Source organism: Lepidochelys olivacea (genome assembly GCF_965140295.1).
Source record: "Lepidochelys olivacea isolate rLepOli2 genome assembly, chromosome: 1".
In the NCBI taxonomy this organism is placed as follows: Eukaryota; Metazoa; Chordata; order Testudines; family Cheloniidae; genus Lepidochelys; species Lepidochelys olivacea.
In genome coordinates, this window is record NC_140411.1 from 232,926,905 (window position 1) to 232,946,970 (window position 20,066).

At 41.5% G+C, this 20,066-nt stretch overlaps 1 protein-coding gene across 9 annotated transcripts in view; it reads left to right on the plus strand.

Moving 5' to 3' along the window:
* The window catches only part of LMNTD1 (lamin tail domain containing 1), a 297,086-nt gene that overhangs the window by 71,261 nt on the left and 205,759 nt on the right, over positions 1 to 20,066 (plus strand). For all 9 annotated transcript variants that reach the window (XR_014713292.1, XM_084641002.1, XM_084641008.1 and 6 more), the window contains one exon: positions 7,117 to 7,302. Coding sequence is in view for 8 of the 9 variants with exons in the window: in XM_084641002.1 (XP_084497128.1) it covers positions 7,117 to 7,302 (186 nt within the window). In the remaining variant the exon portion in view is untranslated. The remainder of the gene's footprint in view (positions 1 to 7,116; positions 7,303 to 20,066) is intronic.

A 20,066-nucleotide genomic window follows, 5' to 3' on the forward strand; every position in this document is an offset into this window, starting at 1 on the left:
CTCTGGGCCCGAGCCCCAGTCATGCGGCAGCGGGTGCCGTCCCCAGGCTTACCAACCCCCATTGCTCCTTGTCCCTGCTGTGTCCTCTGGCCCCGGGGTTCAGCTACACGGCTGCAGAGGTCCAGTCCCTGGGCTCTGGCCCCAGGCTCACTAACACCCCATCGCCTGTGGACCTCACTGCCTCTCCTGGCCCCTCACCCACCCATCCCATTGCAGCTGGCTCCCACTGCTTCCCTACCTACCTCCCCATCCAGGGCTCAATTTTTAACCTGGCTTGCCAGGGCTGAATAAGTCTGTTGTGAAAAGTGATATTTGTATATTTGTTAATATCACTTTTCGCAGCCTCCCAGCTAGCTAGCAAGTCTGCTACTGTGAAAAGGGGTGTTAAAAAACATTCAAATATCACTTTTCACAGACGCAGATTTAGTAACTAGCAAGTCTTTATATTAAAAAAAAAAAAAGCAACCAAAAAGCAAAAGAAACAATTACAAAAGAAGACAAGAACATGCAAAGCACATTATTTGTTTCTATTCTGTTTAGGTCCAGTAAAGAATAGAGACAACTGTACTTATTTTTATTATTGAGTCTGCAAAAAAACAAACAAACAAAAAAACAGACATAAATAAATTACAAGGATTTGGACATGTATATGGGCATATTAATTAACTTTAGGACAAACAAATAAAGTATTTTAGGAAAAATTGTCAGAGCGGCCACCAACAAGAGTTGGTGGTCACACTCTGAGGCCAGCAAAATATGTGTTGTGAGAACCCCATGACAATTGGGAGAGATGTTTGATTGGAATCCCTCTGAGCGCAGACAAAAGAGAGGCAGCATTGCCCAGTGGTTAAGGTGCCAGCCTAAGACTCTGGAGAGCTGAGTTAATTTCTCTCTTCCACCACAGACTGACTGACTGACCTTAGTCTGAGAGTGACAAAGGAACTTAAAGGCACCTAGAAAATCCCTGGAACAATGGGATCTATAAACCCTGTGTTAGGTGCCTAGGTTCCTATATAATGCATTTTGATGGGAGAGGTGCCTCAGAGTACATCTACACGGCAAACCTCTACCAACACTGAATCTCAGAGTGTGGGTCAGCTGACTCAGACTTACACTATGGGGCTGGGTCTCAGAGTCTGAATGACAGCCCAAGCTCAAATATCTACCCTGCTATTTTTAGTCTCATAGCATGAGTCTGCAAGCTGGGCAGGAAGCTGTCTAGGCTAGTCAGTGGGAGATGCTGACAAGAGGGTTTGTCCTAAACCCTGCCCCTTGCCCAGAGTTTGGTGACTAAGTCTGGGCTACAGGGAGAAGGCTATCTCTGCTTCACATAGCTGGAAATCCTCTCGTGGAGTTATGTGGCTTAGGTGCTTAAGATGTTTCTTGTAAGCAAGAGGTGGCCTCCCTTATAACCTTTCACCCATTGGTTAGAGCAGAGGCTCTCAAACTGGGAGTTGTGCCCCCGTGGGGTGGGGCATGGAATGTATTCTGAGTATGTGTGAGAAGCTTTGGGCAGGGGGAAACTTACTGCCCACAGTCAGAGCTGGGCGCCCAGCCAGGAGCTGCCACTCTCCGCTCTGCCTTCATACCGGGCCACCCTTACTTCTGCACTGCTGCTGGTGGCAGCACTGCCTACAAAGCTGGGCCCTCTGGCCAGCAGCTGCCGCTCGTGCTCTGCCTTCAAAGCTGGGCAACTGGAGACTGGCAGCTGCTGGCCAGGCACCCAGAGGGGCATCAGATGTCCAGGTAACAGCGGTGACAGATTATCCCCCTTGGGGTGCAGTCTGGGAGCTGTAGGAACTGCAGTGCTTCTCTAGGACACCCACCTGTGTTGGGGACACAGCCAGCCTCACCCAGGCCCTGTTATCACCCAATACGACCGCAGGTGCTGCCATGCACCCAAACTGGGCTACGTGAGTGCAAACAGCAGACCCCAACCAGTTTCCCAGCTCCCCAGGCATGCACCTCCCTCTGGAATAGAAAGCCAAAATTATATCATCTTGAACTACACAAGGATCTGCACAGCGTAAACACAGTATGTCTGCCCCTCCCTCAAGGTAGAGAGGAATATGCATACTTGTAGTAACCAAGCTGAGATTTTTCCTGAAACACTTCATTTAAAGGCATGCTGGTTTAGGATAAAATATAAAACAAGTTTATTAACTATGAAAAGATAGACTTTAAGTGACTGTAAGTGATAGCAAACGGATCAAAGCAGATTACCTACTAAATAAACAACACCACAAACTAAGCCTATGATACTAGAAAGATGGGATAGCAAATTCTCCCCCTGGCTGATGATGCAAGCAGGATTTCAGATTCTTAAGCTTTGCAGCTTGGGATCCTCTCCCCTGTTCCAAGTCTTTTTCTTTTGGAGCGTCTCTCAGGTGTTGAGTTGTGGGGGAGTGCAGAATAACAGATGATGTCACTCCCTGCCTGATCTAGCTTTAGCATATGGTGGGAACCCTTTGTTCCAAAAACAGTTCCCAGCCCAGTTTGTGGAAAAATACAGGTACCCAAAATGGAATCCAGAGTCATGTGGGCTGGTCACATGGCCTTGCAGAGTCATAGCAGCCATTATCCATAGGCTGTCAGGAGCATTCTCAGGATAGCTCGCTAGGTATGGAATAAGCTTCTCCTAAGGCCTATTGTTTTCCCTAATGACCCATTACCCTGAATGGGCCCTTTGCAACCAGCTATTTAAACTGGAAGCATCTTGCCTAGTGGGTGTCACTACATGTGAAATACAGATACATAGTCAATATTCATAACTTCAGATACAAAAATGTTACATGCATACAAATAGGATAATCAGATTCAGCAAATCATAACATTTCCAATGAAACCTTACCCGATCCATCTTGTACAAAATGCATCATAATTATGCCATAATCATATCAATAATATCACTATGAAAAATATGGGGTGCAATGTCACAATAGCCTCTTTCTTGATTCTCCGACTTCTATGCAGGCAGATCTTTCAAATACCGGGCAATGTCTTGGATTTTTGCAGAGCAGTTGTTGAAGCTCAGAAAGAGCCCCAATTTGTCCCTCCGTGTATCTGTAGGTGATTGGTCCATTCCCTGGCACCCGCAGCTGTCAGATCCCTGCCCCCCACCCAGACCTCGGCTCCTAGCTCTGGCGGGGGGGGTCCCATAGGGAGGTACTGACTGATGAATGGTGCTGCATCTTGGGCTTGCACCAGCCAACCTGCCACTGTGATAGGGAGCAATGCTGCCCCCTCACTCCAGTGAGTACCCCCCCATACACAGGGTACCTCCTCAAGTACACACACATCCCTCCAGTACCCCTAACTATACCCCCCTCCAGCTCTCTTCTGCCCTCCCTAGATCTCCCCGCCCCGCCCTCCCTCCCCCTGCACTTCTGCTACTGTCCTCTTTTTGGGAACCTGAAATATGGTAACCCTGGACATGAGCTACTACAGATGCAAGGAACAGGGGTAGCATCAAATAAGTCTGAGAACCCCTGGGTTAGAGCACACAATTGGATGTTGGAGAGCTTGGTTCAACTCCCTCATCTGCCTGCTGAGGAGAAGGGGCTTGAGCAGGGATTCCCTACCTCTCAGGTGAAAGGACTTATTGGACAATGGAACTGTTCCACAATGGCACATTCTGTGGTCTTATTGTAAGCCTGGCAATGATAAGCTCTGTGCAACAATGTGCTTAACACCAGAATTTATTCAATAGATATATAGGGTTGATGTGGATGATCTATAGAACCAAAAAGCAGGCACAAGAGCAACAGCTTGTACTCCTCTTGGAAACCAGCTGGAAACAGCACCACCCTTTCTCTTTCATACATTGCCAAGATTGTATGGCTGTACTGTACTCTGTTCTAAATACCAGTACCCTCTAGTACCAGTGCATCCAAGCAAAGGCTCCACCAATTTACACACTGTTACTATATTTTCTCTTCTCCTGTATTATTTATACAAGAGTCTTCACTTGTTACGTAATGCAGCTTGTCTGCTATTGCATTGACTCCCACTACATTGGCATGAGTACTGTACTGAGCAGGGGAATATTCATTTTAGCATCGCTGCAGAGTGAAGGAGGGGCTCTAATTTCTGAAAGGTAGAAATTCAAGTGGGTCTTAATGCTGCCACCATAATGAGCAGTTAGATAAAACGTCATTGCTCTCCCTCATGCATGATGGGCTCCCCCGGTGCAGGTGCATTGTGGGGGAAGTGGATTCAGAAAAGCCTTATCTCACCAAGCCTTGGTCATCTGAGCAGGAACTGGCCAAAATACAGCTCTTGTGCTTCTTTGAGCATTAAGATGATGGCCCAGTTAGCATGGTTAGTGCATTCCATCTTTCCACAGGGAGCATGCCATTCAGGTGCATGACACTGGCTGAGCCCTGGTTCTCCTGTGTACCATCTATTCTAATGCATGCAAACACCCCCCCCCCCAAAAAAAAAGACTGGAGATAAACATCCTCCATGGTGTTCTCCCTGAGTTATTCTGTTTGTAGTAGGATAGGTGTTTCTCCATGAATGGCTAGATTTTTGCCTTCTCATATTCTGAAGGTGCAATTTGGACCCAAGGAAGTATTCAGAGTGGTGGTGAGAGGAGGTCGGATCACTGAGTGAGATTTTAAAATGTAAATGAAAGGGTGGAATTGTCCAGTTGTCTGTCAGCCGCAATAACTTTTCAGCCCTGGGGACCATTTGGAGATCTGCTTTGATCCAGGCGTACAAACCATGGTTGATTTAGACAAGCCAGCAGATGTATTTGAGGAACAAGCATAAGCCACACATACCCCGTGATAGAAGGGTATCACAGAAAACTATTGCCCTGGGGATTGAACAGTGGCTGACAGTGGGGATTAGATGCACTGGCCTTGGGCATTGTTGCCCAATGGAGGGAAATTTAGAATTTAAGGAGCAACAGGTCTCACCTTAGCTAAGAGTGGTAGCCTTTCTGTATACAGTGTGGTAGAACCCCTTAAAGAATGGAAAGGAACAAAAAAGCAACTCTCTTTTGCCTAGCTGGCTGGTTGCCAGAGGAGCCCTTGGCACCTGCTGCAGGTTGACAGTCTTGGCCAGTTTGTAGTTGGCTGAACCAAGTGTTTTTGGGTTTTCTTGTTTTCTCTGCCTTCTGATTAGTTAGTTTTCTTGGCTGTTCCACTGCGTATATAAACATTTCCTTCCCTAGTTCCCGTGCCTTTGTTATTTCCCCTGGTGAGTTGATGCTGTGACTATTGAATGATGATTTTTCTTTTCATCTCATTTGCAAGCATGCAACGAGGTGAATTAACATGTAGGGGGAAGGATCGGGTGGGGAAGAAACTTAAAAAAGTAAGAACATTGCCTCAGGCTTTAAAAGGAAAATCGTTCTTGATTTTGCTAAACTTCTCTCTTGAGTCTGATTATTTCTGGGTGAATAAGAGATGGACCTGAACTAAAACTCTGAATCCAAACACCCCATACTGAATGCATACGTGTGTGTGTGTGTGTGAGAGGGGGATGATAGGGATCAGATCTGAATCCAAATTTCCCAGATGGACTCTATCTTTATAATGGGAGAGCCCAAAACCTTACATCTGAACTTCGGGGGAGGTTTTTGGATGCAGATTCAAATGTCACAGTTCAGGTCCATCTGAAGTATTAGCTGAGGTCACTTCTAGATTTGCTAGTTTGTCCTCCCATTCCTTGCTCCTGCTTTTTTCTTGTAAAGCAGCTCTTGATGAGATGAACACATCGAAAACAGAACTGTTTGATCTAACCATCCAGCAACACATGTGCATTGCAAGAACTTTGTGAATCTCATCAGTCATGGACTTCGAACCAATATTTGCCCTCTTTTTAACACTGGCCTCGAACCCACTGTTTTCCATGCCTCTGGGATTAGCTGCTGACACTGTGCATGCAGAGTACTTAAGCTCTTTGAGACTCTGCTAGTACTTCTCATCGCTCTGGAGTGTGATTCCATTTGAAGCATAAGTTATGACCTACAATTCAGTTTCATCTCTTTGAGGATGATAGAGCAGTATTCCTTCAACCCAATCATACTGAATGTAATATTCATGTCAGTTGTGTCTGATATGTACAGTAATAAAGGATAAAACCTTTTTCCATAGAATAGAATCTAAATTCTGCTGCATCTTGGGCTAAGAAGTGTTGCTTAGGGTGTGTTTTCAAATAAAACAGTAATAACAGAAGCTTGATATTAAAGGGTGTTAATTCTTAGAGTATTACCACTTTGTCATTGCACAAACAAAAATGATATTGTAAAAAATGACATCCACAAGTTATTTCAGAAACCCGACCTATTCTATTCTTTTTTTTTTTTTTTTTTGGTGGCTTAGACCCCAGACTTCCTCTTTGGTGCTTTTTTTTTTCTCACTTATTAACAAAATGGACTGTGGAAATGAGACTGTGATCTGTGCTATAATTTGCAGCACTATGAACAGTGCAGATTAAGCTGATGGTGTGATATGTGATATCATCCCTCCATTATTTTCCCAAAGCATCAAGTTGATAAGACTAATGCAGACTGGCGTGTGTGTTGCGGCAGCCATCACTTCTTCTGAATGTAATGACTCTAGGACAGGAGGCAGAAGATGTGGATATAGTAAGAAATAAGCATTTTAATTAGATGTTAGTGATTGTGCTTTTCATTAGTAGTGGTTAAAGTGTATCATTAACTTTTACAGCTACTTACTTAAAAGGTAAGATGTGTCTGTATAAAAAACATAAAGTGACTTATATGTATGTATTTCCTCTGTGGGAACTGCGAAATAGGTTGTGGTTGAAAAGTTTAGGGTATTTTTCTGTTCTCTGAAATTGGCACAAGTGAAACAGAAAAGTCCAAGGAAACATGCATTTTTCTATACTGGCTTTTTTAACAATTCATCATGGAATCAGGGAAAATAAGTTTGTTATAAGTTACTCCCTTAAAAGTACTTGGCAATTAACTAGCAGTATTATCAAAATTCATTTACTGGCTTATTTTCAATATCTTGTATCTTTTAAGGACACAAATTATTTCTTTTTCACTGTAAAGAAATGCTCTTACGGTTTTTTAAGTCTAATTTTTGTGACCTCTCCCCTGAGAGAATCCAATTCATTCTTCTTCTAAAACAATGATAGGAATCCAAACAGATGAGACAGAGGCTTGCGTGGTCAGAAGTTCTCATACTCCAACTAGAAGGAAAACTCCATGAATTCAGCAATGGGGACTCAGATTCAATGGCAAAAGTTCAGAAAATTCGAGAAGCCAATGAAGCGGAGGTGAAACAAATCCAAGAGGAAACTGCAACAGCCTACCATCAAAATGTAAGCGTATAATATAGAACATGTGTTCCCTCTTTCATTTGTCTACTTTACAAGAGTTAATATACAGTATTTGCAAGGTTCACAAGGGGGCTTTTCTCCCTTTAGGCTACTAGCTACAGTTACAGCTTATCCAAAAAGTTAGACTTTTCCCCTAAGTGAAAAGAGTTTAATAACATAGCCTTAAAAAAAGAGAAGGAACAAAACTAATGAGCATTCTGCTTAAACAAACATAACAATACAGTGCCAGAGGAAATGAATTGGGCCAGGGTGAATTTTTTTTTACTTGTTAAGAAAATGTAAAGGGTGAAATCCTGGCCCCATTGAAGCCAATAGCAAGACTCTCTTCAACCTCAATGAGGCCAGGAGGATTTTCCCTTACAGTATACATAATGGATTGTGGTACTGACTCCTTCACTAAAGACAAAAGGCAGTTAGGTGTTTGACTGAGTGTCTAACTCCTACTTGTAATTTTGAATATCTCCTCCAAAGTTTCTAAGCTGTTTTCCAAGGTCTACTTTTGAAAAACGCTCATTTTGACTTTTCTTGGACAAAAAAAAGTGTCCTTTGCACCTCAGAGTGTATATATGAGGCCAGATCCTCAAGACCAGCCATTTGGTGCTTGGCATTGCTCCCTGACAGCTGACACTTTATTTCAGTACACTACTGAGAAGCCTGAGGGCTGCTCTAAATTGCACCAGCGGCACAGAGCACCAACAGGCCATTTTGGTAACCAAAGATTGCTAGAGTATAAGAAAATTCCAGCCACTCTCCCATTTTCTTGGCCTTTGCTACCCATACTCACACCCCTTGTCATAGTGGATGAGAGCCAAGGTGTGGGTGTACCATGGATTTAAATAGTGGCATTATGATATTTTCCGGTTTATTATCTATCCTTTCCTAATGGTTCCTAACATTGTTAGCTTTTTTGGCTGCCGCTGCACACTGAGCAGGTGTTTTCAGATAATTAACCACGATGATGCTAACATCTCTTTCTTGAGTTGTAATAGCTAATTTAGACCTCATCATTTTGTATGTATAGTTGGGATTACGTTTTCCATTGTGCATTACTCTGCAGTTATCAACATTGAATTTCATCTGCCAGTTTGTTACCCAGTCACCCAGTTTAGTGAAATCCCTTTGTAACTCCTTGCAGTCAGCTTTGAATTTAACTATCTTGAGAAATTTTGTATAATCTGCAAACGTTGCCTCCTCACTCTTTACCCCTCTTTCCAGATTGTTTATGAATAAGTTGAACAGCACTGGTCCCAGTAGAGATCCTTGGAAGACCCTGCTATTTACCTCTCTCCCCTGTGAAAACTGACTCTCTATTCCTACCCTTTGTTTCCTATCTTTTAACCAGTTACTGATCCATGAGAGGACCTTCTCTCTTATCCCAGGACAGTTTACTTTGTTTAAGAGCCTTTGGTATGGAATCTTGTTAAAGGCTTTCTGAAAGTCCAAGTACACTATATCTACTAGTCCAGTGGCTCTCACCCTTTCCAGACTCCTGTACCCCTTTCAGGAGTTGGATTTGTCTTGAGTACCCCAGGTCTCACCTCACTTAAAACCACTTGCATGCAAAATCAGACCTAAAAATACAAAAGGGTCACAGCACACTGGAACTGAAAAATTGCTTACTTTCTCATTTTTACCATATAATTATAAAATAAATGAATGGGAATATAAATATTGTACTTACATTTCAGTGTATAGTACATAGAGCAGTATAAACAAGTCATTGTATGAAATTTCAGTTTGTACTGACTTCGCTAGTGCTTTTTATGTAGCCTGTTGTAAAACTAGGCAAATATCTAGGTGAGTTGATACCCCCTGGAAGACCTCTGCGTACCCCCAGGGGTAGGGGTACCCCGGTTGGGAACCATTGCCCTAATCCACATGCTTGTTGACACCCTCAAAGAATTCTAATAGATTGGTGAGGTGTGATTTCCCTTTACAAAAGCCATGTTGACTCTTCCCCAATACATCATGTTCATCTATGTGTCTGATAATTCTGTTCTTTAGTATAGTTTCAATCAGTTTGCCTGGTACTAAAGTTAGGCTTACTGGCCTGAAATTGAGAGGACTGCCTCTGGAGCCATTTTAAAAAATAGGCGTTACATTAGTTACCCTCCAGTCATCCGGTACAAAAGCTGATTTAAATGATAGGTTACATACCCCAGTAGTTCTGCAGTGTCATATTTGAGTTCCTTCAGAACTCTTGGGTGAATACCATCTGCTCCTCGTGACTTATTACTGTTGAATTTATCAATTTGTTCCAAAACCACTTCCGTTGATACCTCAGTCTGGGACAGTTCCTGAGATTTGTCACCTAAAAAGAATGGCTCAGGTGTGAGAATCTTTCTCACAGTCTCTGCAGTGCACACTTTCTCTCTCTAATGTTTCTCCAAACTGTTTTAACCCTTGGTAGCATTCCAAAGGGCTCATTTTCTCACCTCTTCACATTCCCTATTGTCCATTATGATCTTTCCCATTACACACTTTGCATGCAGTGTTTATTTTGAGTAATACGTTACCACTGACTGAATTGAAAGGACAGAGTGTGCAAGTAGATCAACAGTAAAGATGTTTTCTTCTTTCCTGTATTGTCAATGTAATCAAATTCATTCTCATCAGAACTGAAATCCTCTTAACTTTGCGCCAGCACGAGCTCCTGTTGTACACTAGATTCCAGGGGGAAAAAATCTGGACAATGCACTGACACTAAAGTAAAGCTCATTATTTGTGCCTTTTTCCCCCCCAAGGCTAATTTTGTTTTGAGAACATCAAATTGCAAATTATCCTTGCTGAATATCCTATTTACAAAAACTGAAACAAAAATACCTTCATCTAAAGCTGGCAAAACATAGCCGTGATCAGGATAGGGTCAAAGTTGTAATCAGCATAATGTATCCAGTTGGCTAGGCCATGTATCTGAGGGACCAGAAATATGCCCTGTCAAAAGAGGGATGCTTCTCAGAAATCCACAGATTCTTCTAGAAATTAATGAGTGATATGCAGCTTATTTTGCTAACAGAAGCACAAAATGGGTCTTGCTTTTCCAAACTATAGAATTTCTAAGAAAAATTAGAATCATTCTTTCATTTCATTGTCGGTTTGCTTATTCCTTTCCATTAATAGCAGATTAGCAGAGCAGCAATTGTGTTAACAAACAAGCAATTCCTCTTAAAGCTAACATAGTCTCCATTTTGTTTCAAATTTCATTGATTAGAATAAGAAAATCCTGAATCAGAATATCAGATAACCAAGTTATAATAGTAGGTACATGTAAAATAGTGCCTGAACTCCTGAATACTTTTCTATTATATCAAACTAGGCCCCTGATCCTGCACAGGAAGACCCCTGTGTACACATGGTACCTCACTGAAGTGATTGGGTCTCCAGGCTACTGAACGGGTCTGCTCATTGCAGGATCAAAGCTTAGAAACTGGGCCCAAGATGTAAAGTCCAGATCCAAACTTCCCACTGTTTGAGGTGCTGAGACTTGGAGTTTAAGTCTGGCCATTAGCACTTGAGATTTATGGGTAAGAAACAGGGAAGAGCTTTCAGTATAAAAAAATGCATTAAATTGTCACAAACTTTCTCTCAAAACTCATACTGGATCTGAAACAATCTTTTAAGGTTCTAAAGGGTCAGAAACATTTTCCCTTTCTTTTTTTGTGGACATCTTTACTTTGTAATTCCAACCAGGATCAGAAATGAATGTGCTAAAATACTATCTAGAGAGGTTGTTGGACAGTATTTCTAGCCCAGTCAGAAGCATGAAGTACTGGAAATCTCCCTGGGTGCTCCAAAGATTTTACCTCTAAACCAGGGATCTCAAACTCAAATCACCAGGAGGGCCACATGAGGACTAGTACATTGGCCTAAGGGCCGCATCAGTGACACCCCACCCCCCCGGCCACACCCTCACTCCACCCCTTCCATGAGGCCTTGCCCCTGCCCCGCCTCTTCCCACTCCTTCCCCAAAGTCCCCACCCCAACTCCACCCCCTCCCTGCCCCTATTCCAACTGCTTCCCCAAATTCCCACCCCTGCCCTGCCTCTTCTCTGCATCCTCCCCTGAGCATGCAGCTCCCCGCTCCTCCCCCATCCCTCCTGGAAAGCGCTAAGCTAAGGGGGGGCAGCGGGCGCGGGGAGCTTGGTGGGCCGCAGCAAATAACTCCGTGGGCTGTGTGTTTGAGACCCCTGTTCTAAACTGTAGCTACAAGAGGTTTGGTTACTTTAGATGACTGTGGACGTTTTGTGGTGGTTATCCATATGGAACTTTGAACGTTTAGAATTTGGCCCATGTCTAGTGTAGTGGGAATGAGGGGTCGGGGAGAGACAGAGAGACACACACTCTAGAACCCACAAGAAAACCAACCCTCCAAACTTTTATTTTGCAGAGTGGTTGTAAAAGCAGGTAGTGAATGTGAAATTAAGCAGAGTATAATGCTCTTCTGTAATTGCCATATGTTAACCAATAACATGCTGTAGAATTTTTTCACAGCTGAATTCCTTTGATTTGAACTATGGTCTAATAGAGAATGGATGTGAGGGAATAGATCAGAACCTTTTTTGCTACATGTCACAAATAACAGTTTCAGTGCTATCAGTTCTTGATTTGTGGGCCTGTTCAAAGCTTTCACCGAGCTGGCTTTTTTGACTGGCTATGATCATAACCCTTGCCTTCATGCAGTCAATTTCAGGCTGAGTACTGCAGTGACCTTAACTACAGGGTCTGGTTACAGGGTCTGATTTTATGTTCAGATCTTTCAGGGCACAGAGTAACACTGTTTGGAATGAGGGGCTCTTGAAATGTGTATACAGTGCTAACAACTCTGTAGAATCCATATAAGTTGAATATCAGCAATTTGTGTTTCTATGTTTTAGTTCATGAGCTTGCTAAATTTTAAAAATAAACTTGGTCACACTTTATATTAAGTATTCATTTTATAAATAGTTTAAAAAGGATTAATACATAATGTTTTAATAAATGGTTAATCAATTGTTATATATGGTTGTACAGTCCAACAGGTCAATAAGTTGCTTATAACCAACTATAACACCACCTGCTTGTGTACGCATTATAGATGGTTACAAGCATTACCTGCGCCTGCAACATGTTTCTAATGTCTATTAATTATTTATTAACCCATAATAAACTACTAATAAATGTACCTTTAGTGTAAAGTGTGAACCAGAGTTTTATTCTACTTTTGGCTTTTTCTGCTACGTAGAATTCTAAGTAGAAGATTTAATAAAAAAAATTAACTAACAAATGAGCCCTGGACTTATTCCTGGTCCAACTGAAATCAAGTGGAATTTTCAATGGGGATTTTCTAAAGTTCCTCATTGACTGATAGTCAACGGGACTTGTGCTCTTAAGTCAATTAGGCCCTGATTTTGCAAGGTATTCAGGCACCTAACTTCCATTGCAATCAATTAGGATTAGGTACCTAAATACTTTTTTAAAAAATCTGGGCCTTGGGCCCTTTTAAAAATTCCACCCTTTATTTACTTTAATGGGAGTGGGTTTGGGTCTCTGCGGGAACCATGACACATTGCTTCAGTTGGGGAAAAACGGAGGAGGCATATGATCACAGTTCATCAAAAGCTCTTCTTTACACAGTGTTTCTGATCAGTGGGTGTCCTCTTCCTGACAAACTGTAAATGTGTACTTAATATTGTATTGTCTATTAACTCACAAAGTCAATAGATTCCCTGGTAAGATCAGAACACTTCCAACACTAGTCTCTGTAGTAAAAACAATAAAGGTAATATTTACTCTGTGTAAAAGAACCCTTATTTAAACATTTATAGAGTTCTTATGAGTCTAGGTTGCTTTCCTAAAACATTAATTAACTACAGAGAATACATACGTGTTTTTTTAAAATACATAATAGAAGCTTTGCTTCATTTAAGAAAATAAAGTGTTTTGGACTATTTTTTCTAATAACTTTTCTGGCATTTTTATAGGATTTAAGGTTATATTATTAGAATTCACCTGAACCTGAACTCATAAATTAAAATAAACAAAACAAAAACAAAAACCAAAGCATGTGATGACACAGGGCATGCCCACCTATCCTCATGGCTTGAGAGTACTGTCTCTTTAATGCTCCCTTGCATTCTGGCCCGTGGAATGGTAGGCCAGGTTTAGGAAAAACATTCAGGAAAGTTCAGGATTCTATCAGTTTGTTTGTCCACTGAATAATACAAAATCCTTCTGTGTCTCACTTTTTCTCTTCATCCTCACTCCCCCTCCACCTACTACATCATCCTGCAAGAGAGCCACAGTGGCAACTCTGCCAAGGCTTTGACTTCCAGATTTTTGCAATATTTTAGTTCCTGTTTTTTTAGATTTATACATTTGTGTTTTTGAAGATTAAAAGTTTGGCAAAGGCAACAGTTTAACTCTGGGAAATGATACAGAGTTCACTGTGGAGGCAGCAGTAACACCTCTGTGGAAAACACACAGTCCTTTTGGAGTAATGGATAGGGCCCTGATCCAAAGCCCATTTAAGTCAATGGGAGTCTTTCCGCTGACTTCAGTGGATATTGATTCAGTTGCCTAAGTCAACAGTGGCTCTTCCGTAGTGGTAGTCAGCTGCTTTTAATACTACGTTGGGGACTGGTGAAAGGCAGAAAGAAATCTGACCCAATATCACCAAAATCCATTCTGATCACAGATTCCTATTGAAATGGAGAATGTGTACGTATTGGATTGTAAGTAAGTCAAGGGCAGCCAAGAAGAGGGAGGAGTGTCAACTGGATGTTCTCTGTGTACATGAGAAAAATGGTGGGAACACAGCAGTGCTTAAACTGGGTTTAGATGCAATAAACAGAAACCCTATCTTGTTTGAGGATCTAGTGGTGCGGAAATCAAGTGTCTGACTTGGTGTTGGTATATCACACAGATACAGATGGCCAAAACCTTTCGAAGAAACAATTAAAACTCTGCTACAAAAGCATGTCAGCCCCACTGACCTCAGATATCCTTATCTGAAAGTAAGGGCGCGTGGCACTGACACTGTTAAACATCTATGTCATTTGTTAATCTGAACTAGCAGCCAGAGGAACAGTTTCACTTCGTGTAGGAACCCAAATGGCTGTGAAGGAAGAAGTTTAAGAAAGGATCAATAAGCTAGTTAGTTACAAGGGCAAGCAATAAATTCTGTCAAGCAGGGTACAAATATTTGACAGAGCAGTTAAACATATGAAATTGAAGTAGCAGAATTATAATGTATGTTCTAAATGTGTGTCTCTTAAGAGAAAAGGCAGGATGTTTTTAAGAACTTGATACCTAAGAATAATGTGGTCACACTTTATATTCCGGTTCATTTATAAAGGATTAATAGATGTTGTTATAAGCATGTTACAGACATGAATAGTATGTCATAGATGGTTATATGTAAGCTATTGAGCTGTTGGATTCTTAACAGTTCACTACTTAATAACATCAATTAATCTTTTAATCCTACATAGAATATTTATAAATGGAAGCTTAATATAGTGCAAGTCCAATAATGCTAGAAGTCAAGGTAAAGAAGAGACATACTCTGACCCAGCTTTTCATTCCCAAGAATTCATTATTAACTTTGGGTTCTGAAGATTATAAGGGTACTTTGGGTAGTAAGAGACTATATACTGCTTCTAGGCCTGCTAATTGGACCTATTGTAAAAAATGGGAATTTATTCTCCTTTTCCTTGAAAGTATTTTACACTGAGGTAGCTCAATTGATTTCACTGAAGTTACTCCTGCTTCACGCTAGTGTGAGTGAGAAGAGAATCAGGCCAGAGGTTTAGGTTTGTGCTGTTTCTTTTGTCCTAAATCTGGGACATTTTAGTCAGGTTGGTAGAATACTGCAAATACTATGAACTTTGGTAAATGTAAAGACTGCAAAGCAGTAAATGTCAATTTGTAATGGGTCACACAGTACGGGGGTGAGCATCCAGTCTTTATGTAACCAAAGTCCCTCTGAAATCAGAGAGCGACTTGTCTGAGTATTAGAAGAGTATTTGGCATTTCTCTAGTACCTTTCATTCAAGGATTCCCAAACCCTTCACAGACATAAATGTATTAAGCCTCCCAACATCCCTTGGGGGTAGCTAAGTAGTACTGTGCATATATTTGTAGGTAGGGAAACTGAGATGCAGAGGTTAAATGACTTGTCCAAAGTCAAATGGCAAATGTGTCAGAGCCCATGTTTAACTGTGAGAACATGCTTCCGCTCTTAGGCCCAGAACCCATGTCCTTTAAAGATCATGAAAAGTCCCCCAAAACAAATCCAGGGGCAAGAGGAGGCATTTTAGAGCCTGGAGAGCATGGAGCCAGCACACACTGTGCTCTGACAATCCTCACTAATGTAATGGGGTCACCGCAGGCTTGTGTGAATTAGAGCAGCTGGGCTGCTCTAACTTGTGCTAGGGGACGGGTTGGCCCTCAGCCAACAGAAAGGTGGCTTATAATCCCCTTTGCCTTCCACCTTCAGTGATGGCAAGTCAGTTCTAGCACATCTGAGGATTTAGATTAGTTAAATTAGTGCCGGTTAAATGCGTAGGATTGACAGAGGTAATTTGTGCGTATAGCACAGGCATGAGTATTGGAAGCTTCCCCACTAGTATGGCTCAGCCCTGACCTTCAGAAACTACCTCTCTGGGTAAGAGAGAATTTCTATCTCACTTATTTAATCTTTGGCTTCTCTGAGGCTACCAACAAAACCACACTGATCAGTGCCAGTTGTAAAGCTTTATTTTGATAGGGACACCTGTTCACTAGGAACAGGACTGAGACTAGCAGCTCGTTTCACATAGACTATAGACCAGCTGTTGATGATAGTGACTTTAAGTCACTGTTGAGCTATATTTCTATCTTTAATCTGGAGGGGAAAGGCCCACAATATTAAACCCCTGAACCATCCAGTCTCCCTAGTGCAACCTTTCTTTCACAGCACAAAAAAACTCCAAAGCAACAAAAACACTGAATTTCTTGTGACACTTTCACAGAGAGCTGGATAAAGAAGGAGGGAAACAGAGACTTCATTTATCTTTGCTTATTTCTTTGTCTTTGAGGTCTGGTGAAGACCATCTCTCAAGTATTACTCCTTGGGCTGAAAAACTCCAACCTGCAATTAGCGATGAGCACACAGAGATCGGAGGAGTTCAGATCTTGAAAGAAAACCCTGCTTCATAGACTTTAAGGCCAGAAGGGACCATCATGATCATCTAGTTTGACCTCCTGAACATTGCAGGCCACAGAACATCACCCACCCACTGCTGTAATAGACCCATAACTTCTGGCTGAGTTACTGAAGTCCTCAAATCATTATTTAAAAACTTAAAGTTACAGAGAATTCACCATTTTCACTCGTTTAAGCGTACTATGATGAGATCAGTAAAACGTGAATACAATAGGGAAGAGGCCCCTTTCTTTCTTTTTTTTCACCTAACTCTTGTACTCTCCATTAGAAACTTTCAGTCGTTACACCTCTAATTCCACAGGTTGAGCTTTTCACTTTGATCTATGATCAACCTTCTGGTGCTCAGAGGGCAGGAGAGGTGTATGGTGTGTTGTGTCTGCGTGCAAAGAAATTAAACACATTAGAGCCAGATGCTGTAGGACTAATGACCCTGCTTCAGTAAGGTAGTTAAGCCTGTGCCTAATTTTAAGCATGTGAGCAGTCCCACTAACTTCTGTGGGACAGCTCTCCATGCCCCTAATTATGCACAAGTTTAATACCTTGCTGAATCAGGCCCAATTTGTGTCATTGCCCTTTCTGGCCCTGCGAACATCATGAGCATTGCCAGATGGTAATTCACCATATCATTCTTTAACGCTGTCTGTTAACATGCCTACGACTACCGCACATTTACTGTCAGTATATAATTAATTCTATCTATATATAAAATATACACACACAGAGTAAATATGTGTTAGTTGTAGGCATGTTAATGGACAGAGTTAAAGAATATATATACTGGTGTATTCCCAACTATAAATGTAAAGCAGAATCTAGAATCAATCTTCCTTTACCATGAAACTGAAGCCAGCCTTTGTATCAGTGACTACTTGCTGAGTCCAGATTCTGCTTCTGTTGCTCTCAATATGTAGAACCCATCCTCAGTGAGTAGCCCTATTGATTCCAGTGGGGTTAGTTGCAGAGTATTGTGCTACTCAACATAGTTTGGGACAGAATCTGGCCCACAATTTCCACTCCTTTTCCCTCTTCTCTCATTTTTCTTTCTGTCTCTTTCAGGAATAACATATCCATGTAATGCAATGCACCCCTGTATTCACATCCTACACACTATTGTAATAATCTGTCTGCAAATATATCTTGCAAGGTATCATTTGAAAACTAAAAACTTGCTGGTCAATAATATCATGGTGGAATGTGTGTAGCAACATTATCTGTAAAGTTATGAATTCGCCCAAATGATGTTGGTGGCACATGTTCAAACCCACATAGTCCCAATTAGGCAGAACCAGTTAAGCAGGTCTGAAAGAAAGGAATGTGTGTTTACCTCAGTTTACACATAAGTTGTAAATAGGGTCCTCAGGCAGTGAGAGAGGGAAGACAGGAGACAAGAAAATCTGCATTTCAGCAAACAGAGGTGAAAAGAAACAGCATAGGACCTCTTTCACTACTAGACACCAGGCCGCCTCCTTTACAGTTTGAATAAACTTTGCTTTGGGAGGTAATCTTCAGAAAAATGCATCTCAAAGGGGACTGGACTATAAAAATGAGGGGCAAAAACACTCCAAGTTATCTCTCCCTATCTATCTCTCTTTTCACCTATCAAGACAAAAGAAACAGCCTTTTGACTTTGGGAGCAGATCAGCAATGTTTTTGGAAATGTGGTAAGGGATTTCACCTTGAACCAAGTCTAGTTTAAGTTCAGAAAGCATTTTCTTTATTTTTCTTGTAATCATTTCTGACTTTAATGCCTCATTAGTTGTACTCACTTAAAACCTTTCTCTGTAGTTAAATAAACTTGTTTTATTCTTTAATACTAATCCAGTGTTGATTATCTTATTATAGGCAACAGACCTAATATATCTGGACTATCCAGGAGAGGGCTGAGTTTTTTGGGAAAATCCAAAACTGGGAGTGTGTTGGGGTCACCCTGTAAGTAGTAACTAAGGCTGCTGGAAGTCAGAATGTGGCTGATGTGTAGCTGGCAGGCTGCAGCTATACACAGATACTCAGGGTGTGACCTACATGCTGGAAGACTGTTTGTGAGAGGCCCAGGAGGGAGCTGCAGCAGCAAAGCATTGTGAGGCACCCAAGATTGTAGGGCAGATGGTGACACAGCCCCTCACTGGTCTGGATTTCACCCCAAGATCTCATCATAAGTCAGAGAGAAAGGAAGATCTATCAGATCATTTACTGCATTAGTGCAGGAGTTTTCCTATACAGTGTTTTAAATGGGGTCTTTTCCTACCAAGTAGAGTTTCCACCTCTTTCCTTGGCAGGCTGTTTGACGCTCTACTAGATCTGTTAATGTAATGGGTTTGTTATTGCTTTTCAGTAGTTCAGAATACTTTCACAATTACCCTCAGAGGATAGGGCCTGATTCTGCTCTCTCACTAGATATATGCCAATATAACTCTAATAATTTAAATTGAGTTACTCCTAATTTACAGTGGTATAAGTAAGAGCAGAATCTGGCTTGTAGTGTCCAATGAAATGTCTTGAATGAAGGAATTTCTGGAGAACTCTTGCAGATGTACTGTATAATACTTAAATATAGAGCCATGATCAGTATACCTTGGTTGCACAGGAACATAGGGATTGCCATAATGGATCAGAGCAATGGTCTATTGAATCTGATAGCCTGTCTCTGACAGTGTCCAGTATAAGTTGCTTTAGTGGAACATGAAAGAAACCCTGCTGTAGTCTGTGGTATAACCAACCCGCTGGGAAAGTTCCTCCCTAGTGCCCCCTTTAGTTAAACATTGCTGTATGCCCTGAGCTATAGAATCATAGAAATGTGGGGCTGGAAGTCCAGTCCCCTGTGTTGAGGCAGGACCAAGTAAACCTAGACAATCCCTGACAGGTGTTGTCCAACCTGTCCTCCAGTGATGAGGATTCCACAACTTCCCTTGGAAGCCTATTCCAATGCTTAACTATCCTTATAGTTAGAAAGTTTTTCCTAATATCTGACCTAAATCTCCCTTGCTGCAGAGTTAGCAAAGGAGATTGAGATTAGATATTAGGGAAATCTTTCTAGCTGTAAGGATGGGGCAGATATTCAGCATTTTATGTCTTCCTGCATAAAATGGTAAAGTGCACGCACACCAATAGTGCTATAGAAACAGTGACTAATATTAAAACAAAAGTTAGATGGGAAATGGGATTCATTTGTTGTAGGAAAAAATTACTTTTCATTGAAGTATTATTTGACCAGCTCTAATTAAAACTTGCTATCCAGCTGCGTCCCACTCACTTGCTTTGCTCTAATCTCAACCCCTTTTCAAGGACTTCCCTTAATGGGGGTTCATTCTTTAATGGTCCTTGACCTAGGAAGGCCAAAATGTAGAACATAATATGGAATAAAGGGCACAAGAACATTAGTGTACTACACAAAGAGTTAAGGGACATGAATTTCTTTACCATAGCTCACATTTTCTATAACCTCATCCTTACTAATATCAATAATTTACAGCAAGAAAAGGGATCCAACATTTAATGTTTGTGGGATGCTAGTAAATCTGGGTCACTAATGAGGAGCATATGAGTGATATGCTGCATAAGTTTA